The 26,695-nt window shown below is 41.0% G+C and overlaps 2 protein-coding genes and 1 long non-coding RNA gene across 12 annotated transcripts in view; 1 reads left to right on the forward strand and 2 right to left on the reverse strand.

The window, feature by feature from the left end:
• Positions 1-19,058, reverse strand: part of LOC137203806 (uncharacterized) — a 35,536-nt gene extending 16,478 nt beyond the window's left edge. Inside the window, exons 1-7 of one of the 5 annotated variants that reach the window (XR_010933299.1) lie at positions 18,616-18,799; positions 5,911-6,025; positions 4,359-4,436; positions 3,169-3,263; positions 2,791-2,928; positions 2,567-2,691; positions 788-1,054 (exon numbers count right to left, since the gene is read on the reverse strand). This is a non-coding gene — a long non-coding RNA (uncharacterized lncRNA). Of the gene's footprint in view, positions 1-787; positions 2,692-2,790; positions 2,929-3,168; positions 3,264-4,358; positions 4,437-5,910; positions 6,026-18,615 lie in introns of all 5 variants that reach the window. The other 4 variants (XR_010933301.1, XR_010933300.1, XR_010933297.1 and 1 more) reach the window with 4 other exon arrangements.
• A 116-nt stretch (positions 19,059-19,174) lies between these two features.
• On the reverse strand, positions 19,175-19,585 carry LOC137203805 (putative uncharacterized protein encoded by MAPKAPK5-AS1). Its single transcript, XM_067700631.1, has one exon. It carries the CDS (start codon positions 19,583-19,585, stop codon positions 19,175-19,177), a length of 411 nt encoding a protein of 136 aa, XP_067556732.1.
• Positions 19,456-26,695, forward strand: part of MAPKAPK5 (MAPK activated protein kinase 5) — a 36,350-nt gene continuing 29,110 nt past the window's right edge. For all 6 annotated transcript variants that reach the window (XM_067700617.1, XM_067700618.1, XM_067700619.1 and 3 more), the window contains exon 1: positions 19,456-19,589. In XM_067700617.1, the coding sequence (XP_067556718.1) occupies positions 19,554-19,589 (36 nt within the window). In that variant the 5' untranslated portion in view covers positions 19,456-19,553. The remainder of the gene's footprint in view (positions 19,590-26,695) is intronic.

Raw genomic sequence — 26,695 nt, forward strand, 5'->3', positions numbered from 1 at the left:
CACCCAAGGTTGGTTCTCAGTGTTTTAAGTTCAAAAACTTGGTCAGAACAAATGAGACAGATTCCTGCTGGACCAGTTTCATAAGAGATTAATTTGAAATCCAGATGTCAATTTACTCACTTTAAGTGAGGTCTGTATTTCCAATAGCTGGACCTTTTGAATCTTGTATCAAGAACACTGCCTTACTTTAGTCAAGGGACCTGGCAAATTAGTAATCAGTATTATTAGTAAATTAGGAATCAGAAGATTCCTTAGTGAGCAATGGAATTGGAGCAAAAAGAATTGAATCACAGTAGTAGTTTGTGAGTGATCACATTTGGGTCACAGATTCCTTTAAGAATTTGAGGCAAAGTTTGATCCTTTCCTGAGGAAAAAACACCTGTATAATATTTGCAGACAGTGTCAGGGAGTGATGGAGCTCACTGGTTGACCCCTGGCTTTATTTCACTGAGGCTAAGCCACATCTTGATAGGCGATCCCTATTCCACTAGAGACTAATTGGACTTCTTTGAATAGCACTTCTCAATTTTTGTCATATATGCATATACCTGTACTATCATTTACTTTTTTCTTTAAATTGACTCTTATTTAGATAAAAATTTTGAAAAATACCTTACTGCAATACCTAAAAAAGAATAGCATTTAACTGCCATAAATAGAAGACATTATAAAAAAGATGAAACAATGTTACTAAATTTAAAATAATGAAATACAAGTAAAGCTAATCTTTTAGATTTTATATATGTATGTATACAAATTAATCATTCTATAGCTGAAATAAGTGTACCTCATTGAGGAGACAAGGATTTTATGACCAGTCAGCAGTAATGGGATATTCCAGTTGACGTTGCTTCAAGAAATGATTCTGTATTTTAGCTTTGATGATGAGCAGCAGCAACAGTGCCATTACACATGAACCGAGCAGCAAAGGGCAGAGCTTTGAGCTCGCCCCCGTTCTCCCATCTTCTCTGCAGCTTCTTAGGCTTAAGGTGGTGCGCGGTGGCACCAGGTCAACTGAAACGTCTGTCCCTGTCCTCATGGCACTTGCATCTACCTGGGGAGAGAGGCATTAAACATAGGGATATAACAGGAAGAGGGTGTTCTGAGAGTGCAAAAGGGGATGCCTGGCCTAAGCTGGGCCTGGTGCAAGAAAAGGTCACGCCCCTCTCACATGCATCCATCATAAACACTTACTGGGAGGTTACTGAGTGCTAGGTACTGGCGATGCAAAGACGAATAAGACTTATAAGACACTATCTAGAAGCTCAGGATCTGGTGAGGGGAACAGACTCTCAAAAGTGATGATTATAATATAATATAGATGCCAGATATTGACAATGAGAGCGATCAGGTAATGACATCATGGAAGGATAAGAAGGGCCCCTGCTGACTGCAGGCAGGGAAGAATGCTCCCTAGACAATACTCATGTATTTTACTTGCTTTCCAGGCTTCTTGGCAGAAGTTAAATTCTTGAAGGTTTGAGCCTGGGTTATTTGCCTATAATTTATGCCCTTTATGTAAATGGGAGTACCACTATTATCTGCTAAATATTTACCCTAAGCAATAATAAATGCATGTCAAAGTCTGATTTTCAGAAGTTAAAAACATGACTCCTATGTGAATATAAGATGAACACAGGTCAAAGATTTTATTAATTAATAAGATGATGAAGCGGATAAACAACAAAGTCCTACTGTATAGCACAAAGAACTATATTCAATATCTTGTAATAAACCGTAATGGAAAAGAATATGAAAAAGAATATATATAACTGAATCACTTTGCTGAACACCAGAAACTAACACAACATGGTAAATCAACTATACTTCAATTAAAAAGAAAAGATGATGAGTCAGGTTCAAAAATCATTGAGGAACTGGCCGTTTGTGGGCATTTTAATAAAGGTTTTTGCAGCAACGAAGACCCAACACAGGCAAAAATAAAATATATAAAAATAAATTAAAAAAAAAGATTGCTAGGTTAGATACAAAACTGGTTAATGTCCTAGAAAGCAAGAAACAGTAACTAACCATGAGCATTTTGTTTTTACCAGAGAGAAATCATTTGCAGCTGTACTGGACATAAATCTATATATAAATTATAGGTCACTTCACAGAGTGAGCTCTTAATTAGTTAACAGCAAATTCAAACAATGCTATGATCTCCTAGGGCAGAGTTGACAAGCTTTTTCTGTAAAAGGCCAAGGTGATAAACATGTTAGGCTTTTCAGGGTACATAACATCTCTGTCACATTTTCTTTTTTGGTTTTTAGTTCTTTAAAAATGGGGGAAAACCCAACATTCTTAGCTCGAGGGCCGTACAAAAATCGGCCACGGACTGGATTTGGTTTCCTGGCCGTAGCTTGCTGACCCTTGTCCTAGAAAATGAGAAAATCATTGGGTGGGCCTGTGAAATGGGGTTAGGCATGACTTTGAAAGGACATGCATTTATCTTCTTGGCCATATTTGTAAGTTTTGGATAATTTACAAATATGTAATTAAGACAAAGTTTGCCTTTGTACCACCTGAAGTCATCTCAGTAACACCACTGGTGGGCAAAACTTACTTCGGGAAACAGGATTCCTTGTACATCCCAGCGCCAAGAGTCTCCCTCCAGCAGTTCAGACTGAACAAATTCATAGCCTTCGGTTCACTGCTTCTCTGACAAGATTTGGGAACTGCCCAAGCCAACTTGGAGGAGATAAATGGGGGGACCTGAGATTACCATCCCCTTGCAGCAATGTGTTAACAAATCATTCTGGCAATTTTTTTAGATTTTTAAAATTTTACCTTTTTTCCATTCATTTATCTATTCCTTGTTTCAGGAAGTCTTAAGTAGCACTTATCATAGGCTAGGTACTGTGCTAGGTAACTGCTTCCTCAGGGAGTAATGCTGGTGACATTACTGGCTCCCAATGCTTAGTCTAGCTGTGGAGATAATGAAACAAGCGATTGCACTAAAGTGAAGTGTCACAATAAAATGACTAGACCCTCCCAGATTGTGGGATTACAGTGTTGGGGGCTTTGTCACCTTCCATGCACTAAACACATTTTTTAATGTAATATTTATTTTGTTAATCATAATAAACACACTTTTAATGTTTTGTTTTACTGGTTACAAGGAACAGTGAATTAGGAACTATAGAGGCAAAACTAGCATTATATTACCTAGTTTGGTGTCTCTCTCACTGAGTTACAAGGTTCTGACTCTTCCACTCCTTGATTTTGTTCCCAGTCCACATTTCTCAGGCAAAAATAACAACCTAAATAAGGATAAAAGTTTATTTCTCTCTCAAGTAAAAGAAGTCCAAAGTTGGGCAGTTAAGGGCTATTAATGTGATTCCACAAAGTCTTTAAGCAACCTGGGATCCTACTATTTCAATGTTCCATTATCCCTAGAGTATGACCCTCATCCTCAAGGTTTAATATGGCTGCTAACATTCCAGCCATCACATCAACATTCCAGGGAGTAGGATGGTAAAAAGGACAAAGAAAGGTGGGACACTCTTCTCTATAAGGCAACTTCCCAGAGGTTGCCCACAAAACTTCCATTTATATGTCTTTGGACAAAATTAAGATACATGGCCACAACTAGCTGCAAAGGATAAGGAATATTGTCTTTTTAGCCAGGGATCAGCGTGCCTAGCTAAAACTGAAGTTCTTAATTCTAAAGAAGAAAAGGAAAATGGATTTGGGGAGGCAAATAGCAATCCCTACCATGATGTGAAACAGTACCCTCAAAATTTTGGGTGATGCCTCTCCTATGCCTAACCTTACCACCAATTTAATCCAAATCTCATGATGTAGGGTGAGAGTACTGGGAAGATTTTCTGAACAGACAGTGTATTACTTAAGAATATTTTAGTTGCAAGTGTCAGAAAACCAAATTCAAACCAGTGTAAAAAAATGGTTCCTATATTCCAAAATCCTGACATCTCAGCTTTGGCCATGGCTTGATTCAGAAGTTCAAAAAGTTTCCATCTCTTGGCTCCACCTCTGCCAGGTGGGCTTCATTTTTAGACCATACCCATTTTGGTTCTGGTGGGTCTGGATCCTTAGAAGAGCCAGCTGACCTCAACAGCTCTCATCTCACACCCAGCCAGACTCAAGTCCACTGGCTAGGAGAACGTCCCTTTTTGCTAGCCCCAGCAAAGAGGTTCATGCTAATTGGTCCAGCTGATGTGACATCCTGCCCCTCCCTCAACCAGTCACTGTAGCCAGAGGGTTGAGATGTGATGATTCACTTAGACCTGAGTCATAATGGTCCACACTTGTGGCCAGGACTGGAGTCCCCTCTAGTCCATCTGGGCTGAAAATGAGGGAGGGATGGATCCCCCAAAGAATACTGGTGCTCTTACCTGAAGGAGAAGACATAGAGATTGGAGAGTTTCCTGAGTTACTGCCGACCTTTTAATATTTCAGGGTTGCCAAAACCCCTGTTGGGGTGAATTGGAGAAAACAGAGGAATGTAATGTTTCTTGCCCCCAGTCCCTGTGAATTAGACTCATTGTAAGAGAATCTGTTTTTCAAACTGACAAATAACAAAGGAAATGCTAGCTATTAAGAAATGTCTATAATGTTGATTCTGACATCCTAGACACATTAATCTCCTTGTGCTTTTAGTGACAAACCAGTTAGAACACTAGCTATCTAAGCAAAAAGATCTCAGGTTATAACCTAATCTCTCTGGGTATTTGGATATGGGTCAGTCACAGGAGTATTGGGTGTAAAGCTGCTGTTTCTGCCTTTAGCCTTGCCCAGTGCCCAAGAGGAAATGGCTGAATGAGGGACACAAGGAACTACGCAGCCCCGAGAACCGAGCTGATGAGGCGTTTTCTAAGTCTAGGCGCCACCTCGTGGTCAATAAGTACAACTACAGTGTTATCCTCTCCGAGAGCTGATAGGCTAGACCTACCAGGCTGGTGTCTTTCAAAGATGGTGTTACACAAATGATTTTATTTACAAAACAGAAAAAGACTCACAAACTTATGGTTACTAAAGAGTATAGTGGGGGGCGGGGAGATAAATTAGGAGTTTTGGATTAACATATACACACTACTATATATAAAATAGATAAGCAAGGACCTACTGTATAGCACAGGGAACTATATTCAAAATCTTGTAATAACCTATAATGGAAATGAATCTGAAAAAGATTATATATTTTATATATATATATATATATATATATATATATATATAACTGAATCACTTTTCTGTATACCTGGAACACAACATTGTAAATTAACTATACTTCGATTTTAAAAATGGTTAAAACAAGCAAAACAAAACAAAACATGGTGTTACATACAACAAAACTGTATATGGGCTATACCTAGCAGGCAAATGCAATGAGAGAATCAAGAGGCCAGGGTCACATACCCAGAATAACTGAAAACAGGGACTCCAACAAAAACTTGTTTACGAATGTTCACAGCAGTACTATTCATAATAGCCAAAAGGTGGAAACAACCCAAATGTCTATCAACAGATGAATGGATAAACAAAATGTGGTCCATTCACATAATGAAATATTATTCAACCATAAAGAAGTAATGAAGCACTGATACATGCTATAATATAGATGAACCTCAAAAACATGATGCTAAGTGAAAGAAGCTGAACATAAAAGGCCACATATTGTCTGATTCCATGTTTATGAAATGTTCAGAATAGGTAAATCCATAGAGACAGAAAGTAGATTGGTAGTTGCCAGGGGCTGGGGAAAGGAGGAAAGGGGATGGATAATAGATATGGGTTTCCTTTGGGGATGATGAAAACGTTTTCAAACTAGATAGAGGTGATAGTTGCACAACACTGTGAATGTACTGAATGTCACTGAATTGTTTACTTTAAAATGGTCAATTTTATGTGAGTTTTACCTTAATTAAAAAAAATTAGCCGCCTTACCTCTGGGCCTCCATTTCCTCACGATCCCTACAGTAACATCCAGTTCTCACTCAGCTCTTTTGTGAAGAATAAAAGGGAACTGATATTCATTTACATTGATTTTATTAACCCTTTTCTGAAAAGGAAATAAACAAACACGGTAAAAAAAATGTTCAGTGAAATATACCCCTAGCTCCCAATCTGGTGGCCCCAGGAAGAAGTATTTACTGTGTATCTACTAAGTGCCAGGTGATGCTGATGCTGCTGGTCTGGCGGCCACACTTTGCAAACCACCGCCTGAGGAAAAAATGTATCAGGTCGTTCTTTGACCCTTCCATACAGAAACCCTCATTTCCTTAATATGAGAGGGATCTGAACTTCCTTCAGAAAGACTTGTGTTAGCTCTTTTTTATTTTGAAATTATTTCAAACTTAGAGTTTTGAGAAAAGTACAATCATCTCTCATATACTCTACCCAAATTCATCCATTTTTAGCATTTTTCTCCCATTTGCTCTATCCCTTCTTACCCCCCTTCCCAACTCCCATTATATATTTTCTTTTTTTCTGGACCATCTATGAGTGAGTTGCAGGCATCATGCCCATTTACTTCTTAATACTTTAATGTGTTTGAATTTTTATCTTGGATACTCCCTTAAGTAACCACAGTTCAGTTACCTAATACAGGGAATTTCATTTGATACACACTGACCCAATACTTGTGGGAGCTTTTGACAACACTAGGAACATCTGAGGAACAGGATTATCCTGGGGGAAGCTGGTGATATTTCCTGGTCCTACTCTGCCTCCTTAGAGACTCTTATATGCCAGCTATGATCCAGGAAGAGGGCCCTCACCCAAACCATGTTGGCACTCTGGCCTCAGACTCCTATCCTCCAGAACTGTGAGAAATATGTTCCTGTTGCTTCTAAGCCACCCAGTTTGTGGCATTTTGTTGGAGCAGCTCGAATAGACTAAGATAGCACCTGCCCTTCACTCATTTCTGACTCCTGCTGATTCCTCTCTTCAATCCCATTGCAAAGGGTAGAGATAACGATACCAGTTCAGTATATTACCTGGCAATAACAACAATAAAAACCATCATCATCATAATCATCTGAGCATTTAATGGTTTATTTTTAAAGCTATATCAAAATGTCATGTTCCTGTGTCTCGTTTCAGGTAATCTCTGTGTCTTGTTTCTCAGCTGAAAAGTGGGAATCACAGTCGTCAAATGAGATATTGTAACTCTTTGGAAATTGTGCCTTTTCAGAATCTTACTTTCCCCTTGGGGCTTCAAAAGGCTACCAAGTGAAGTGGTTGTTTAATGGGTATAGAGTTTCACTTTTGCAAGATAAAAAAGTTGTGAATATACTTAAAACTACTAATTCATACACTTAGAAATAATTAAGATGGTAAATTTGATATTTTACGGTTTTTACCAAAATAATACTTAAAAAAAAAAAAAAAACTACCAAGTGAGACATCTGAGGAGCTATCCCAGAAGAGGGATGATGTTTCTGTGGCTCCCAAAGGAGAGACCCGAGCCAGTCAGTGGACAGTGACGGAAACAAGCAGGAAATCTCTGGCAATGGGCAGGAAAAGCTGCATGTGGGAAGGTTCACGCCAGGTCAAGGGAAGTGCTCCAGCAGGGGCTGAGGAGCCTCAGAAATGCAGAGCTGCACTGTGGGCACAGGGTTGGACTTGATGATTGCTAGGGTCCCTTCCACCTCAAGAGGCTGAAGGATTTGAACTGAGTCAAGTTGAGCAAATGCTAGAACTTTCCATTCACAGACTGTCAAATTTTATTATGCTATATTTGAGGAACAGAAATTTAGGTAAAAAACCAGTGCATGCTCTCATACTATAGGAGAATATAACTTGGTATGACTTTTCTGGTGGGAATCCACTGCTAAAAATTTATCCAAGATAACAAATGGACAAGTGGACAAAATATGTTTATTTCCTAAGTGCTCTTTCCAAGCACTATTTGTGATAGCAGAAAACTTCAAACAACTTAAATGTCCAGTAAGTGACCACTCGGTGACACTCAGAGGGTTGAGACGTCAATCTGAGTATCAAGCAGAAGGGAGATGTTTGGGGCAGGATGAGGGACAGCAAGTACCAAGAGAGACTGGATGCTGCTCCTCTTTGCTTCTCTCCACAGCCTTCTCCTTTCTCTGCAGGTTGGCTTTCACTGCTTTAATATTCATGCAGCAGACGATGACTGCCTCAGCCTGGACAGCACGACTCACGGTTGGCTTAATGTTCCAGTCTCAGTTCCCATGAGCTTCTGATAGGTCCAGCTTGGCCCAGAAGTCCATTCCTGAGGCAGTCAGCTGTGGCTGCAGGATGGGGCCACATGGTACTCACTAGATGTTAAGCCCATCCCCTAAGCAGGGGCTGCTGGGTGATAGGCACCCTGGAGGTGTCTACACTCACTCATCAGTGTGGTCCAGGACCAACTGGCAGCATCTATAGCACCAGGCAGCTTCTTAGCAATGCAGATTCCCAGGTTCCACCCCATACCTAATGAATCAAAATCTGCATTTTAATAAGGTCCTCAGGGGTCAGTCTGCATTAAAGTTTGGAAGACACTGATTTATCACAAGAAAGAATGGTTCCTTCCCATTTTCTTCCTTCCTTCCTTCTTCCTCCACCCCCTTTCCTCATTAAAATGCCTTTACTGAGGTATAATTCACATACCATACAATTCACCCATTTATTTAAAGAGTACAATTGAATTTTTTTAGTATGTTTACAGAATTATACATCTATCACCATAATAGATTTTACAGCATTTTGACTGCTGTAAAAAGAAGCCTGTACTCCTTGGCTGTCATCCCCTAATCCCCCCCGACTCCCCCCACCCCAGCCCCTGGCAATCACTAATCTACTTTGTCTCTAGGGATTTGCCTACTCTGGATGTTTCATGTAAGTGGAGTCATACAGTATGTGACCTTTTGTGTCTGTCTTCTTTCACTTTTTTTTTTTTTTTTGGCTGTGCCTTGCAGCTTGCAGGATCCTAGTTGCCCGACCAGGAATCAAACCCGGGCCCCCTGCAGTGGAAGCACAGAGTCCTAACCACTGGACTCCCAGGGAAGTCCTTGTTGGGAGTTTTTAAAAATTACGGATTCAATTTCATTACTGGTAATTGGTCTCTACATATTTTCCATTTCTTCCTGCCTCAGTCTTGGTAGATTGTACATTTCTAGCAATATACCCGTTTCTTCTAGGTTGTCCATTTTATTGACATATAATTGTTTGTCGTACTCTCTTATGATCCTTTGTATTTCTGTGGTGTTGGTTGTAACTTCCCTTTCATTTTTAATTATTTATTGGAGCCCTTTTTCTTTTTTTCTTGATGAGTCTGACTAAATTTTCTCTTTTCAAAGAAACACCTCTTAGTTTCATTGATCTTTTTTGTTGCCTTTTTAATCTCTATTGCACTTATTTCTGCTCTGATCTTTATGATTTCTTTCCTTCAACTAATTTTGAGTTTTGTTTGCTCTTCTTTTTCTAGTTCCTTTAGGTGTAAAGTTTGGTTGTTTGAGATTTCTTTTCTTGTTTCTGAGGTAGGCTTGTATCACTATAAACTCTCCTCTTAGAACTGCTTTTGCCGCATCCCATAGATTTTGGATCACTGTGTTTCCATTTTCTTTTGTCTCCAGGTATTTTTTTATTTCCTTTGATTTCTTTGGTGAACAATTTGTTGTTCAGTAGCATATTGTTTAGTCTCCACATGTTGGTATTTTTTGCCATTTTTTTCTTGTAGTTGACTTCTAGCTATCACTGTGGCTGGAAAAGACGCTTGATATAATTTCAGTTCTCTTAAATTTATTGAGACTCGTGATCTTTCCTGGAGAATGTTCCATGTGCCCTTGGAAAGAATTTTCAGTCTGCAGCTTTTGGATAAAAAGTTCTACTTACATCTATTAAGTCCATCTGGTCTAATGTGTCACTTAAGGCCAGTGTTTCCTTATTGATTTTCTGTCTGGATGATCTGTCCATTGATGTAAATGTGATGTTAAAGTCCCCTACAATGATATGTTACTGTCAGCTTCTCCCTTTATATTTGTTAGTATTTGCCTTATGTATTTAGATGCTCCTGTGTTGGGTACATATATAATTGTTGTATCTTCTTATTGGCTAGATCCCTTTATCATTATCTAATGTCCTTCTTTGTCTCATTATGGTCTTTGTTTTAAAGTCTGTTTTGTCTGATATAAGTATTGCTATCTCAACCTTCTTTTTATTTCCATTTGCATGGAATACCTTTTCCCATCCCCTCACTTTCAATCTGTTTGTCTTTAGATCTGAAGTGAATCTTTTGTAGGCACCATATATATGGGTCTTTTTTTTTTTTTTTAACCATTCAGCCACTCTAAATCTTTTAATTGGAGCATTTAATACATTTACATTTAAAGTAATTATTGATAGATAAGTATTTGTTGCCATTGTGTTAACTGTTTTCTGGTTGTTTTTGTAGTTCTCTTTTGTTCGTTTCTTCTTCTTTTGCTTTCTTCCTCTGTGATTTGATGGCTATCCTTAGTGTTGTTTGGATTCCTTTGTCTTTCTTGTGTGTGTATCTATCATAGGTTTTTGGGTTGTGGTTACTATGAGGTTTATATATAACAATCATATATACATATGTGATTATTTTAAGTTGATCTCTTAAGTTTGAACACATTCTAACCACCCTGCATGTTTACTCACCACTGCGTTTAATATTTAATGTTTTTGAAACCACATTTTATGTCTTTTTGTTTTGCGTAGCCCTTAACTACTGATTATGGATATAGATAATTTTACTACTTTTGTCTTTTAACCTTTCTACTAGCCTTATAAGTGGTTGACCTACTACCTTTACTGTATATTTGCCTTTACATTTTTCCTTTAGTAATTTTTATATTTCTAGTTGTGGTCTTTTCTTTTTTTAAAGATTTCTTTATCATTTATTTATTTATTTAATTTATTTTTGGCTGCATCGGGTCTTAGTTGCGGCATGCAGGATCTTTCATTGCAGTGCACAGGCTTCTCTCTAGTTGTGGTGTGTGGGTTTTCTCTTTTCTAGTTGTGGCACACAGGCTCCAGGGCATGTGGGCTCTGTAGTTGTGATGCGCGGGCTTAGTTGCCCCATGGCATATGGGATCTTAGTTCCCTGACCAGGGATTGAACCCACGTCCCCTGCATTGTAAGGTGGATTCTTTACCACTGGACCACCAGGGAAATCCTGTGGTCTTTTCCTTTTCACTCAGAGAAGTCCCTTTCACATCTCTTGTTAAGCTGGCTTATTGGTACTGAACTCTTTTAGCTTTTGCTTGTCTGTAAAACTCTTTGTCTTTCCTTCAAATCTGAATTATAACCTTGCTGGGTAGAATATTCTTGGTTGTAGGTTTTTTCATTTCATCACTTTAAATATATTGTGCCATTTCCTTCTGGCCTGCAAAGTTTCTGCTGAAAAGTCAGCTGAGAGTCTTATAGGAGTTCCCTTGTATGTAACTACTTCCTTTTCCCTTGCTGCTTTTAATGTTCTCTCTTTAATTTTTTTTCTATTTTAATTACAATGTGTCTTGGTGTGGACCTCTTTGTGATGATCTTGTTTAGGACTCTGTGCTTCCTGGTCCTGGATGTCTGCTTCCTTTCCTTGGATAGGGAAGTTTTCAGCTATTATGTATTCAAGTAAGTTCTCTGCCTCTTTCTGTCTCTCTTCTCCTTCTGGGAACCTATAATGTGAACTTCAGTATGCTTGATGTTGTCCCAGAGGTACCTTAAACTATTCTTATTTTTCAAAATTCTTTTTCCTTTTTTGTGTTGTTTGGGTGATTTCCACTACTCTGTCTTCCAGTTTGCTGATCTGTTCTTCTGTATAATCTATTCTATTGTTGATTCCTTCTTGTGTATTTTTTATTTCCACTATTGTATTCTTCGGCTGTTTGGTTCTTCTTTATATTTTGTTAAGCTTCTGTGTTCATCCATTCTTCTCCTGAGTTCATTGAACATCTTTATAATCATTACCTTGAATTCTTTAATGGTTAGATTACTTACCTCCACTTTGCTTAGTCTTTTTCTAGGGTTTTACCTTGTTCCTTTGTTTGGAACATATTCCTCTATTGCTTCATTTTGCCTAATTCTGTTTTTAGTTCTATGTATTAGGTAGATTGGATACAATTCTCAATCTTGGAGAAGTGGCCTTATGTAAGAGATGTCCTGTGGGGCTTAGCAGCACCTTCTCCTCTGGTTACCAGAGCTATACACTCTAGGGGTGCCCCCATGTGGGTTTCATGGGTCCATCTGTTGTCACAGGGCTGACTACTTTGAGCACACTGGTAGGCAGGGCTGGCCTCCAGCCCAGTTGGCTGCCAGGCCCTGCCTTGTGTGGAGGCTGCTGGCCTACTGGTGGGCGGGGCATATCCCTGCATGGCTGGCTGTTCAGCTTGGGGATCCTGGGATCCCCAACTGGCTGGTGGCGGTAAGGCCCTGGTACTAATAGGCTAGAGGACTCCAAAATGGCACTTGGCAGAACCAATGTCATGGTAGAATGAGCTCCTAAAAATGGCTGCCACCAGAGTCTGTGTCCCCATGGGGAGTCCCAGTTGACTCCTGCCTCTCCTGGAGGCCCTCCGAGATCAGCAAGTGGGTCTGACCCAGGCTCCTTTCAAATTATTGCCTCTGTACTAGGTCTCAGAGCATGTGAAATTTTGCATATGTCCTTTAAGAGCCAAGTCTGTTTCCTATAGCCCTCTGGTTCTCCCATACAGAAGCCCCTCTCATCTTCAAAGCCAGACGTTTTGGGGCTGGACTCTTCTGGATGGCCTACCCTGAAGGTGTGGGTTTTAACTATACTGTATCTCTGCCCCTCCTATCTGCCTGGTTGTGGTTCCCTTTTTTTTTTTTTTTTTTCTTTTTGGCCACACTGCACAACTTGTGGGATCTTAGTTCCCTGACCAGGGATTGAACCCAGGCCCTTGGCAGTGAAAACACAGTCTTAACTACTGGACCTCCAGGGAATTCCCTGTAGTTCCTTCTTTCCATCTTTAGTTGTGGAAAATCTGCTAGTCTTCAGGTCATTCTCATCAATAGTTGATCTGTAAATAGTTGTAATTTTGGTGTGCCGATGGGTGGAGGTGAGCTCTGGGTCTTCCCACTCCATCATCTTGGCCACACCCATAAATGTCTAATTCAAAGACACCCAGTCTACAGTATTTCCTTATAGCAGCCCAAGCTATGACAGATTTTGGTGCTGAGAAGTGGGGTGCTGCTATAACAATTACCTAAAAATGTGGAAGCAGCTTTTGAACTGGGGAAAGGGTGGAGGTTGGAAGAATTTGGAAGTACATGCTAGAAAGATAGATGTTTCTGGTGAGGGCTCAGAAAGAAAAGAGGAGAGGTGGAGAGAAAGCTTTCATTTTCTTAGCAAACACATAAATAATCATGAAAAGAGTGTTGGCAGAAATATGGATGGTAAGGTCCACTTTGTTGAGGTCTTAGAGGGAAATGAGAAACATGCTGTTGGACAATGGAGAACAGACGATCCTTGTTATAAAGTGGCAAAGAACTTGGCTGAACTGTGTCCTAGTGTTTTTGCAAGGTACAGCTGGAGAGCAATGAAAATGAATATTCAATAACTGAATTATTTTGCTGTACACTTGAAACTAACACAATATTGTAAGTCAACTATACTCCAATAAAATTTAATAAAAAAGAAAAAATCCTGCTGCAAGTAAAAGATCAAAGTTAAATATTTAAGTCATATTTGTAAAAAAAAAGAAAATGAATATTCAGTGAAGAGATTTATAAATAAAGTGTTTGAAGAGTAGCTTGCTTCCTCCTGACTGCTTACAATAAAATGTGAAAGGAAAGAGATGACTTAAAGAAGGAATTGTTAAGCAAAGGGAACCAGAATTTAATGCTTTGGAAAATTCTCAGCCTGTCCATATCCCAAAAAATGAGCAAATGTGTTTGGAAGAGAACACTAAAGGGTGTGGATGGACTATCAAATGATAAGAGATTATTGGATTATAGGAACAGAAACACTGCCTGTTTGTGCTGAAGGGGACTGAGATGGGAAGAAATGCTTTCAGATGTTGATTCTACAGGACAGGATGATAAAGCTACTTGGCTATGAATGTGCACTATTCAAGAAAGGGGAAGAATGATCCCAAAAGTAATTCAGAAATCATCAGGGCCATCACCTTGGTTTCAACAGGACAGACAGGCTTCATCTGAAGTCATGTGGGCAGGACCCTTGCCTGGGCAGAGCTGCAAAGGTAGGACCACAACCCAGTGGATCCAGAGGGCAGAGCATCAAACCAAAGAGGATTATTCTGGAGCCTTAAGATCTAAAGGTATTTGCCTTGCTAGAATTGGACTTGGTTGGGACCCATCACTCCTTTCTTCCTTCTGATTACTCCTTTCTTTCTTCTGATCACTCCTTTTTGGAATGAGAATGTCTACCCTATGCCTATCCCACCACTGTATTTTGGAAGTAGATAACTTATCTGGTTTCACAGGTTCACAGCTAGAGAGGAATTTTGTTTCAAGATGAATCATACCTAGAGTGTCACCTATATCTGATTTAGATAGTATTTAGATACTTTATTTTTTTAAGGAAGGCTTTATTCTTTTTTTGACTGCACCACACAGTATGTGGGATCTTAGTTCCCTGACCAGGGATCGAACCCATGCCCCCTGCAATGGAAGCATGGTGTCTTAACCACTGGACCACCAGGGAAGTCCAACAGTATCTAGATACTTTAGACATTAGAGTTGATTCTGAAGAGTTAAGACTTTGGAGCTGTTGGAATGAAGTGAATATATTTTGCATGTGAGAAGACATGCATCTGCAGGGCCACATATTTTGTAATAGCAGCCTGAACTGACAAAGACAGATCATGTTTTCCTTACAGGACCCTGGGTTTGATTTTGCTTGAAAGCCATAGCTTAATTTTAGCCCTGGTTGCCATCTAGAGAGACTAAAAAATTTCAAAATCATCAAGTCCTGACTCCTTATTGTTCAATAATTTATCTCTCTTCTCCCATTTTACTACAAGAAGCAAGACGAAACCAGGCAGCACCTTCTGCTTGGTAACTGCTTTAGTTAGATCACCCAGTTCACTAGGAACATTTTCTCTTTCCACATACTTGCAGATGATGCTATTGCTAAACCTTCTGCCACTTCATAACAAGGATCCTCTTTCCTTCAGTTTCCAATAACATGTTCCTTACTCCCTTTTGAGCACTCATTGGCAGCATCATCAAAGTCCAGATTCCTACTAAGTTTGTTCAAGATAATTTAGGCTGTCTCTAACACACTCCTCAAAATCTTTCCTGCTTCTGTCCACTGCCTGGTTCCAAACCACTCCCACATTTTAGGTAGTTGTTATGACAGCACCCCATTTCCAGGCACCAAAATCTGTATTAGTTATCTATGCTGCATGACAAATTGCCCCTAAATTTAGTGCTTTAAAAAGTTATTATCTCACAATTTCTGTGGGTCAGGAATTTGGACACAGCTTAGCTGGGTGCCCCTGGTACAGAAGGTTGCAGTCAAGTTGTTGGCCAAGGCTGCAATCATCTCAGGGTTCAACTAGGTGAGGATCCATTCTAAGCTCACTTATGTGACCACTGGCCAGGCCTCAGGTTCTCACTGACAGTTGGTGAGACATTAGTTCCTTGACATATGGAGCCCTCTATTGGGCAACTATAGTGGGCTGACTAGTATCCCCACCCCCATTCATGTTCACATGGAACCTCAGAATGTGGAAATAGGGTCTCTGCAGATGTAATTAGTTAGGTTAAGATGAGGTCATACTAAATTTGGGTGGGCCCTAAATCCAATGACTGCTGTCCTCATAAGAAGAGAGAACATAGAGGCACACAGAAAAGGTCATGTGGAGATGGAGGCAAAGATTAGAATAATGTACCTATAAGCCAAGGAATGCCAAGGACTGCTGGAAGACTCCACCCTTCCCTAGAGTCTTCAGAGGGAGCATGGCCCTTATGACACCTGGATTTCAGACTTTTGGCCTCCAGAACTGTAGAGAATTTCTGTTGTTTTAAGCCACCCAGTTTGTGGTAGTTTGTTATGGCAGCCCCAGGAAACTAATAAAGCAGCTCACATTTTTGACCTGGCTTTCCTCAGAGCAAATAAGCAAGAGAATAGGAGAGAAAGGGGTACCCAAGATGGAAGCCACAGACTTTTTGCAACCTAATCTCAGACATGCCATCCCATCATTAGAAGCAAGTCACTCGATCAGCCCACGAGCAGGGTGAGGGGATTAAACAAGATCATGAATACCCAGAGGTGGGCATCATTGAAGGCTATCTTAGGCTATCTACTACCTCCCCAGCAAAAAAATGGAAAAATGGAGGAAACCTCTCCTTCCTCAGGGCTCTGCCTTCTCCATTCCTTGATTCCTTCAACAAATATTTATTAAACACCTACAGTGGGCCAGCTGTTGGGGATGTGACCAATAATACAGACAAGGTTCTTTCCCTTGAGAGTATTTAGTCTAGTGTGGGAGAGAACACTAAAGAAAAAAGCAAGTGGATATATAAATTAAAATTGTGATAAGTACAAGGAAGTAAATTATGAGGTAATAGGAATATCTGATTTAGATTGAACCAAGGGTCAGGCCTACTCTTTCTGATAAAATAGTATTTCGAATGTGGTTGAAGACTGTGTAGAAATTGGGCTGTGTGTGTGTGCTGGGTGGGGAGAGTAAGTCTCTAGATAGAGAGATAGTATGTGCAGATAACAGCCAGTAAGTTTAACTGCCAGACTCAGAACATTTAAGGCAGGGATTTCATCTCTGCATCTCTACTATGTAGCACAGTGCCCGGCACAGAGAGGCACTTGATAAATTCTCACTGAATGAATGAATGACTCCAAGGTACCTTCTATTTCCTGTTATAGATAATGTCAATTCAAGTCATTTCGAAGTTTTCTCCCAAAGTTCACTGCTGGATCACTGTTCTTATTTGTATTAGGTAGCATAAACAAAGCTGCTATAATAAAAAGACGTAAATAGATAAAAGCTCAACACAAGAGGTTTTTTTTTTTTCTTTTTCCCTCATATAACAATGCTGAGTGGGTGTTTAGGTCAACAGGGCAGACTTCTCCTCCACCCAGGTATCTTCCATCTTAAAGCCTTGCCTTCTCCAGAACCTGGTCATCATCTTCCAGCTGGCAGAGTAAGTAAGAGCATCTGTTGACAGATTTTCTGGGCCAGGCCTGGATATGTGCACATCCCTTCTGCTCACTTTCCATTGGGGGAGAGCATAGGCATATGGCCACTTTAAGGGGGTTGAGGAATGTACTGTAGGTGTATGGCCAACAAAGAGAACAACTAAATAAGTCAAATACTTGACTTATTCTCTGGTACATTACTCAAGAACCTCAAATTAACCAGATAAAAAAGAACTCTGGATTCCCTGCTTTCACTCTCATCTGAGTCTTTCATTCACTGAATGGCACCACCATCCATGCAAGTTGCTTAAGGCAGTCTCCTGGAAGTTATTCTTGATTTGTTTTTATTTTTTTGGCCGTGCTACGTGGGATGTGGGATCTTAGTTCTCCACCAGGGATCGAACCCATGACCCCTGCAGTGGAAGTGCAGAGTCTTAACCACTGGACCGCCAGGGAAGTCCCCTTGATTTGTTTATTTTCATCTTCCACGTGGAGTCCTTCAGGAAGCCCTTTCAACTCTACCTCCAAAACATATCATAAACCCATCTATTCTATCTTTACTGCCACTTTCTTAGTTCAAGCTTCATAATAATCTGGGTTATTCCAAAAGCATTTTAATAACTTTCCATGTCTCCACTTTTCGCTTGCCAATATTTCATTCTCCATACAGCAGAGTCTTATCTTTTAAAACATAAATTTGATCATATCACTCTTTAGTTTAAAACCTTCCAGTGGCTTAGAATAAAACCCAAAGTTCTCACCATGACCCCTAAGGGTGTATATGATACAACCTCTGCCTACCTCTCCAACCTCATCCTGTATCACTCTCTGCTACTCACCCTGCTCCAGCTACAATGATCTTGCTGCTCCTTGACCACATTTACCTTACTTCCACTTTAAGACTTTTGCACTTGCTGTTCCATCTGCTCAGAAATCCCCTTGGATTTCCAATAGACAGTTCCTTCTCTTTAGAGGTCTCAGCTTCAAGGTTACGGCCTGGGAGACCTTCCCTGATCATCTACTTGGAAAAAGCCCCCACACCCAGTTATTCTCTTACCTCAGCATCCTATTTATTTGCTTTTTAGTATCCACAAACTCTGTTTTTCCCTCTTTATTTTTTGCTTCCCTTTCTTGAAAATAAGATCCATGAGCAGGTACCGTGTCTTTTTTCTACTGTTTCCCCAGGGTCGAGTAGGCGTGGCACACAGCTGTGCTCAGTAAATAAGTGAATGAATGAAGAGGCATCAAGAGGTAATTAACCAAAAGCTCCTGCAAGGTTCTTTGACAGATTGTTGGTGTCGTGTAAGGAGCACAAACCTGGGTTCCGGTTCCGACTTGCCCACTTCTCAGCTGTGCGCAAATGATTGCCGCTCTCTGAGGGCCTCAGTTACTGCATCCGTTAACAGGAAATAAGCACATACTTACCTGAAAAGGCCAAATGCCTACTTTATAAAGGAGAAAGGAACTAAGAGAAGAAAAGAGCTTCACGTAAAATAAACGCTCCGTATATATAACTTATTATATATAATTGTTTTTACCGTAGGACCCGCCCGTGGCCTCAGTTTCCTCTTCTCTATCACTAGTTGATATCCCCGGCTCCTTCCGCAGGGTGTTTCTGGCGCCACAAATCTCGTCCGCGGCGCTAGGAGAAAGGAGAAACGCTCCCGCAGCCACTAGAGTCCGGTGGTGAGGTCCAATAGCCCCGCCCCGCGAGCCTGAACCTTTTACATCATCAACTCGGCGCCAGCGCTGCGGAGGGCCCGGGGGCCTATCCTGGGTGTGGCGCCACCTTGGGGAGGCCTTGGCGGACGCCTGCAAGTCAACTGCTTGGTTCGGGGGCGGCTCGGAAACCGCAGCTGACCGTGACGAGGGGCGCGTGGAGCCGTGGGGACACGAAGTCGGGCGGCAGGAGAGGCGGCCCGGAGCTCAGGCGGGGCACAGCGCCGGCAAGCGGGCGCCTGGCGGGGCTGCCCGGCGCGGGTGTCCCGGCGATGTGTGGCGCTGAAGCGGCAGCGGGAGCAGCGGCGGCGGCGGCGGTGGGCTCGGCCTCGGTTTCGCGGCGGTGCCGGCGGCGGAGGCGGAGGCGCAGGCTCCTACTCAGGATCTGGCGAGCCCGGGCCTAAGCGGCGGCCCAGCGAGGCCCCAGCACATCGCCCCGGATCGGGGCCTTCCCCGCCTCGCCCTGCCCCGGGAGCCTGCCTCCCCGGCCGGGGATGAGGCCGGGAGGCGGCCGCGCGGGGCCCAGCACAAAGGCTTGTTCCCGGGGGCCGCTGCCGCCGCCGCCCCCAGCCTAGAGCCGCCCGCCGAGGCCGAGCCGGCGCCGGGGCCGTCATCCCCGCAGGTCCCCGGGGGCGGCTGCTGCCCGTCTCCCCGAGACCCAGGGCCCCGAGCGCTGAGCCCCTTGTTCCTTCGGCTGCGGCGGGATCCGGCAGCTGCGCAGCCTCCGCTGCTCCCGGCCGTGCGGGCCCCGCGGAGCATGTGGGAAGAGAGCGACATGGAGAAAGCCATCAAGGTAAGGGGGAGATGCCCCCTTCCTCCCCGCTTTGTCTCTGTGACATTCCTCTCGGCTCCAACATCAGAAAGCGGAGAGAACTTGAAGCAACTCCCGGGTTTCGGTTTTCACTGGGTTCCGTGGACTGCGTTTTACAGTACTGGGGCGAAGGGTTTGTGTGTGTGGGGAGGGACATCCGACTCTCTCCGACTTACCTGCTTAAAGCAGGGATATGATTCCCCGCTTCGCTAGAATGGAAGGTGAGTGGCGTGGAGATACTTGATGTGAGTAGGACGGAGGGGGCCCCACTACTGTTTTCGATCATTCCCCAAGTGCCATTAGAATTTGCTTTCAGATGATCTGCTGCAACACCACTTGGAGAGCTGGACCTTACCCATCGCTCCAGATTTGTTTTAAATCTGCTGCTGCGGAAGGAGGTGATCGCCTTCTTACAAGACCTGTCCTTTGGCAAATAAGTTGTTCTCACTTTTCCGTGTGGTCCCTCCCCTATTCCTGTTTCCTTTTCCTTCTCCTCCTAGGTAGCGCTAAGTTTATTTAGAAGGAGCTAATGGTGTCCTGTAAGTTACTGCTCTGTTAACCAAAATAAAAGCAAATATGTGTGTTCCAAAGTGACCCAAATAAAATGACACATTTTTTAAAACCTGCTTTTTACTCTTTTTTAAACAGGCAGACATTGAGGCATTCAGTCACAGGAGTCAGAAATTTATTATTTAGCTGTACTTAGGAAATTAGGTTCTTATGTGAATTGAACACTGAATCTTAAAGTTTGATATGTATTATTTACTTATTTTACAGTATTAGGTCAACTCTGTGCATTTAAGAATTTCATTTTCCCTTGAGGGACAGGCAACTTGGGGTTATTTTCCCCATCAAGACACAATCACTACAGTCAACAACTAATTAATAACTTACACATCTAACAATTTTGGGGGTGGTAAAGTTTATAGAAGTCATCAGTCACTTCAAAGAAAATTCACCATTTAAACGAGGCATCAAAACAGAACATACACATTAAGGAAGATCAAACTTTAAATAGTAGAAATAAAGGTTCTAAAAGACTACTTTGATAGATACATTTTTTTTCTTTTGGTTTGGATTTTATTGGTACAGCGGCGTGAATTGCCTAAAGTTATATGATTGGGTTGTGAATCAAAATATATTTGGCAGATTTTTAAATTCAAGAAGTATTATCTGCTTTGTGCCAGGTGCTGTCTTAGGCACTTGTAGTGCAAAGCCAGACTCCTAGATGTCCCTCTTTCATAGAGCTTCTATCTAGATGGTGGAGTTAGGTAATAAACATTGCCAGATGATATAATTAAGTATTAAAAAGTGGGGAGTACTAGGTTAGGAAGGGTAGGCAGGGAAGGCTTTCCTGAGGAGGTGACATTTGCATAGAGCTTTGAAGGGAATGAGGGAACAAACCTCCACTGTCTTGGGGAAGAATATTATAGGCAGTGGGAACAGCAGGTACAAAGGCCCTGAGGTAGGTGCGGGTCTCGTGTGACCCAGGAACAACAAGGTGGCTGGAATGCAGTGGGTCAGTATAGATTATGTTAGAGATAGGTGATGGGAAGCCACAGTATACACAGGGCCTTGTAGGCCATTGTAGGAACTTTGGCTTTGACCCTGAGTAGAAGGGGAAATCTCAGAGAGTTTTGAGCAGAACAGGGACATAGTTCTAGTGGGCAAATGTATAAACGGGGAAGCAGTGTTACTGAGTGGTTGTTATAGTTTCTCCAGGTTGACTGATGAGTTGAAATTCAGCCTGGCCATTCATTTAACTGTGTCCTTGAATAAGTCACTTTACTTCTTTGTCACTTAGTTTCCTCATCCATAGGAAGAGGATAAAAGAATCTCCTCAGCTTAGGGTTTTTTTGAGAATTTAATAAGCACATGTATCTAAATGTGCTTACAGTACCTAACATTTAGTAAGAACTCAATGGATATTAGCTCATAGCAACCTAAGAATGGTTTAGAAAGAGTTGGGGTTTTCTTCAGTCGGTCACTATTGTCCAACTTAGTTTTCTTAAAACTTTTTAGCTTTTCTTCATGTACTTACTAATAGGTCATTGGTGAATCTTCCTACTAATTTGGGTGTGTCCAACCAATACAAATTAGTGGAGTTGAAAATATCTGATCTAACAACCAGTACTGACGAGGATATGTTCCCTTGGCAGCAAGCCAGCATCACATCAAATAAAACTTTTGGTCTGTGGCATTGTGTTGTATTCATTGTTTTGCTTTTTTGAGGCTGTCCCTCATTTGGTAAGAACTGAGACCTCTGGAGTTCAGCTGGAAAAGCTATTTCCCTGGGTTCTCACCACAACATTTAAACTTCTGCTGCCTGATTACCTGAGAGTGGGTGGATTGGACTTTAAGATCTCATCCTATTACTCTTCAAGGTATTAGGATAAGGCCAACTGGCTACAACCATAGACTGTCTTCTCATTTCTGTCTCTAATGCCATAGGCCATGACTTCACTGCTCCCAAGTCACTTAGCTAAACCTAGATAATGAACGTTTTGGGATTAGAGATTGCCTTACATATTTGTTTTCTGTTGTATATGGCAGAGTTTTTAATACTTTATGAACTTAATGAAAATTCATTTTCTTAGTTTTAAAAACATTAAAAAAATTGCAGTTATAATTCACATACCATAAAATTCGCCCAAGGTAAGTATATAATTCAGTAATTTTTAGTGAGTTTATAGAGCTGTGCATCTGTCTTCACAATCCAGTTTTAGAATTTTTCTATCTCACCTCCGTCTCCCCCACCCCACCCCTGTCCCTGGAAAGTTCCTTCTGCCTCATTGTAGTCAGCCTCTACTGTGACTCCCCACCCCAGACAACTGCTGATCTGCTTTCTGTCACTATTCTTTTGTCTTCTCTAGAAATTACAAATAATCAAAATTATATAATATGTAGTCTTATGTGTTTGGCTTCTTTTACTTATACTTTTGAGGTTCATCCATGTTAGTGCATGCATTAGTAGTTCACTCCTTTTTATTGTTGAGGAATGTTTTTATTGTTTATCCCCTGTTGATGGACATTTAGATTGTTTCCAGTTTTTAGCTATTGTGAATAAAATGATAAATAAAAGTTGTCCATACAAGTTTTTGTGTGAACGTATGTTTCATTTTCTTCTGGGTAAATACCTATGTGTGGAATTATTGGGTAGTACAGTATGTTTATGCTTAACTTTTTAAGAAACGGCAAAACTTTTCCAAAATGGAATTGTTCCAAGACCATTTGTTCAAAACATTGTCTTTTTGCTTGTTGAATTACCTTTGTTGAAAATCAGTTGATCATAAATGTATAAGTTTATTTTTGGATTCTCTTTTTTTCTTCTTTTCCTTTTTTCTTTTCTTTTTTTTGTTTGTTTGTTTGTTTGAATTTCTTTTCTGTTTCATTGATCCATATAACTATCCTTATGCCAGTGCCACACTGATTTGATTACTGAAGCTTTATGGTAAGTTTTCAAATTGGGTAGCATGAGAACCAACTTGGTTTTTCTTTTTCAAAATTAAGCTGGCAGGACTTCCCTGGTGGTCCAGTGGTAAAGAATCTGCCTTACAATGCAGGGGACGCGGGTTCTATCCCTGGTCAGGGAACTAAGATCCCACATGCCGTGGGGCAACTAAGCCCGCACGCCACGACTACTGAGCTTGCACGCCTTAGCTAGAGAGCCTGTGTGCTGCAGACTACAGAGCCCACGTGCCCTGGAGCCTGTGCGCCACAACTAGAGAAGAGAAAACCTGCCCGCTGCAACTAGAGAGAAGCCCGTGAGCTGTAACAAAAGATCCCGTGTGCCGCAACTAAGACCCAACGCAGCCAAAAATAAATAAAATAAATAAATAATAAATCTCAAAAAACAAACAAACCCCAAGAAACCTAGGAAACTGAAGGTTTCTCTATATATAAAAAGATTAAGTTGGTTATTTAAGTTCTTTGTATTTCCAAATAAATTTTAGAATCAGCTTGTCAATTTCTACCAAGAAAAGTGTGCTGGGATTTTGATGGGGATTCCATAGAATCTGTTGGTCAGTTTGAGGACAGTTGCCATCTTAACAATATTGTCTACTAGGCCAAGAACATGGTATAACTCTCCATTTTTTTCCGGGCTTTCCCCTATTTATCAGTGTGTTTGAGTCTTTAGTGTATAGATCTTCTTTTGATAAATTTATTCCTAAATATTTTATTCTTTATGATGCTATTAAGAGTGGAATTGTTTTTAAAAATAAATTTATTTATTTAGTTATGGCTGCATTGGGTCTTCGTTGCTGCGCGCGGGCTTTTCTCTAGTTGCGGCAGGGCTTCTCACTGTGGTGGCTTCTCCTGTTGCGGAGCACGGGCTCTAGGTGCGTGGGCTTCAGTAGTTGTAGTGCACGGGCTCAGTAGTTGTGGCTTGCAGGCTCAGGAGTTGTGGCACACAGGCTTAGTTGCCCCGCAGCATGTGGGATCTTCCCGGATCAGGGCTTAAACCCATGTCCCCTGCATTGGCAGGCGGGTTCTTAACCACTGTGCCACCAGGGAAGCCCCCATTTCTAACGTTAATAACTTGTGTTTTTTCTCTCTTTCTCAGTCAGTCTAGCTAAAGGTTTGTTAATTTTGTTGACCTTTCAAAGAATCAGCTTTTGGTTTTCATTTATTTTTCTCTATTTTCTACTTTATTGATTTCTGCTCTACTTTTTAATATTTCTGCTTGCTTTGGGTATAGTTTGTTCTTTAGTTTTTCAAGGTAGAAGCTTAGATTATTGATTTGTGATCTTCCTTTGTTATGGAGGTATTGATAGCTAAAGCAGTGTTTAGTGTTTTCATCTAAATGCTGCTTTAGCTGCAGCTCATACGTTTTAGCTTATTGCATTTTCATTTTCCTTCAGATCAAAATATTTTCTAATTTCCCTTATTATTTCTTCTTCATTGGTTATTTAGAAGCATATTACTTAGTTTCTATATATTTTTAAATTTCCCAAATTTTCTTCTGTTGATTTATAGCTTAATTCCATTATTGTTGGAGAACTTTACATAATTTTAATTTTCAGAAGTTTATTGAGACTTATGACCTAGCATGTGGTTTATTCTGGAGGATATTCCGTGTGCACTTAGGATATATATTCCCCTGTTGTTGAATGGAGTGTTTTGTAGATGTCAGGTCAGGTTCATTGATAGTGTTGTTTTCTACATTCTTGCTGATTTTCTGTCTAGTTTATCTGTTATTGAGAGTGGAGGTTTTGAAATCGCCAACTATTATTTTTGTTTTTCTTTTCAATAATTATTTATTTATTTGGTTGCACCAGGTCTTAGTTGCAGCAGGGGGGCTCCTTTAGTTATGGCACTTGCACTCCTTAGTTTTGGCATGCCTGTGGGATCTAGTTCCCTGACCAGGGATTGAACCTGGGCCCCTGCACTGGGAGTGTGGAGTCTTAACCACTGCACCACCAGGGAAGCCCTTGAATTGATCTTATCATTATAAAAAGTTCCTCTCTTTCTCTATTAACATCTTCTGTTTTAAAGTCTGTTTTATCTGTTGTCAGGTATAGCTACTCCAGCTTTCTTTCGGTTACTTGTGGTATATTTTTTTCCATTCTTTTTTTTTTTTCATTTTTTTAGTAAAGCATACATAGCATGAAATTTACCATCTTAACCATTTTTACCTGTATAGTTCAGTGGTATTAAATATACTCATAATGTTGGGCAACCATTACCACTATTCAACTCCATAACTCTTTTCATCTTATAGAACTGAAACTCTACCCAGTAAGCAGTAATTCCCCATTGCCTCCTTTCCCCCAGTCCCTAGCAACTGCCATTCTACTTTCTATGATTTTGACTATTCTGAATACTTCATATAAGTAGACGCATATAGAATTTGTCTTTTTGTGAATGGCTTATTTCCCTTAGCATAATGTCCTCAAGGTTCATCTGTGTTGTGGCATATTGCAGAATTTCCTTCCTTTTTAAGGGTGAATAATATTCCATTGTATGTATAGCCCACATTTTGCTTATCTATTCATCCATCAGTGGGCACTCAGGTTGCTTGCATGTATTAGCTATTGTAAATAATGCTACTTTGAACATGGACATACAAATATCTCTTCAGGATCCTGCTTTCAACTCTTTTGGGTTTATACCCAGAAGTAGAATTACTGGATCATATAGTCATTCTATTTTTAAGTTTCTGAGGAACCACCATACCATATTCCACAGCAGCTGTACTATTTTACGTTCCCACCAATAGTGCACAGGGGTTCCAGTTTTCTCCACATTCTCTCCAATACTTGTTCTTTTCTGTTTTGTTGTTGTTGTTGTTTTTAATAGTGGCCATCCTAATGGGTTTGAGGTAGTATCTCATTGTAGTTTTGATTTGCATTCCCCTAATGATTAGTGACATTGAGCATTTTTCATGTGCTCTAGGCCATTCATGTATCTTCTTTGGAGAAATGTCTGTTTGAGTCCTTGGCCCATTTTTTGAATTGGGTTGTTTGGGGGGTTTTTTGTTGTGTTTTAGGAGTTCTCTACATATTCTGCATATTAATCCCTTATCAGATATATGATTTGCAAATATTTTCTCCAATTTTGTGGGTTGCCTTTGTTACACTGTTAATAGTGTTTTTTGTTTGTTTGTTTGTTTTGCGGTACGAGGGCCTCTCACTGTTGTGGCCTCTCCCATTGTGGAGCACAGGCTCCGGACGCGCAGGCTCAGCAGCCATGGCTCACGGGCCCAGCCGCTCTGCAGCATGTGGGACCTTCCCGGGCCGGGGCACGAACCCGTGTCCCCTGCATCGGCAGGCGGACTCTCAACCACTGTGCCATCAGGGAAGCCCCTAATAGTGTTTTTTGATGCACAAAATTTAAAATTTTCATAACATCCATTTTGTCTATTCTTTTGTGCCTGTTCCTCTGGGTTTTTTTTTTAATTTAATTTTTTTATACAGCAGGTTCTTATTAGTCATCCATTTTATACATATTGGTATATACATGTCAATCCCAATCTCCCAATTCATCCCACCTCCACCCCCACCCCCCACTTTCCTCTCTTGGTGTCCATATGTTTGTTCTCTACATCTGGGTCTCTATTTCTGCCTTGCAAACTGGTTCATCTGTAC

This window comes from Pseudorca crassidens, chromosome 12, assembly GCF_039906515.1.
Source record: "Pseudorca crassidens isolate mPseCra1 chromosome 12, mPseCra1.hap1, whole genome shotgun sequence".
In the NCBI taxonomy this organism is placed as follows: Eukaryota; Metazoa; Chordata; class Mammalia; order Artiodactyla; family Delphinidae; genus Pseudorca; species Pseudorca crassidens.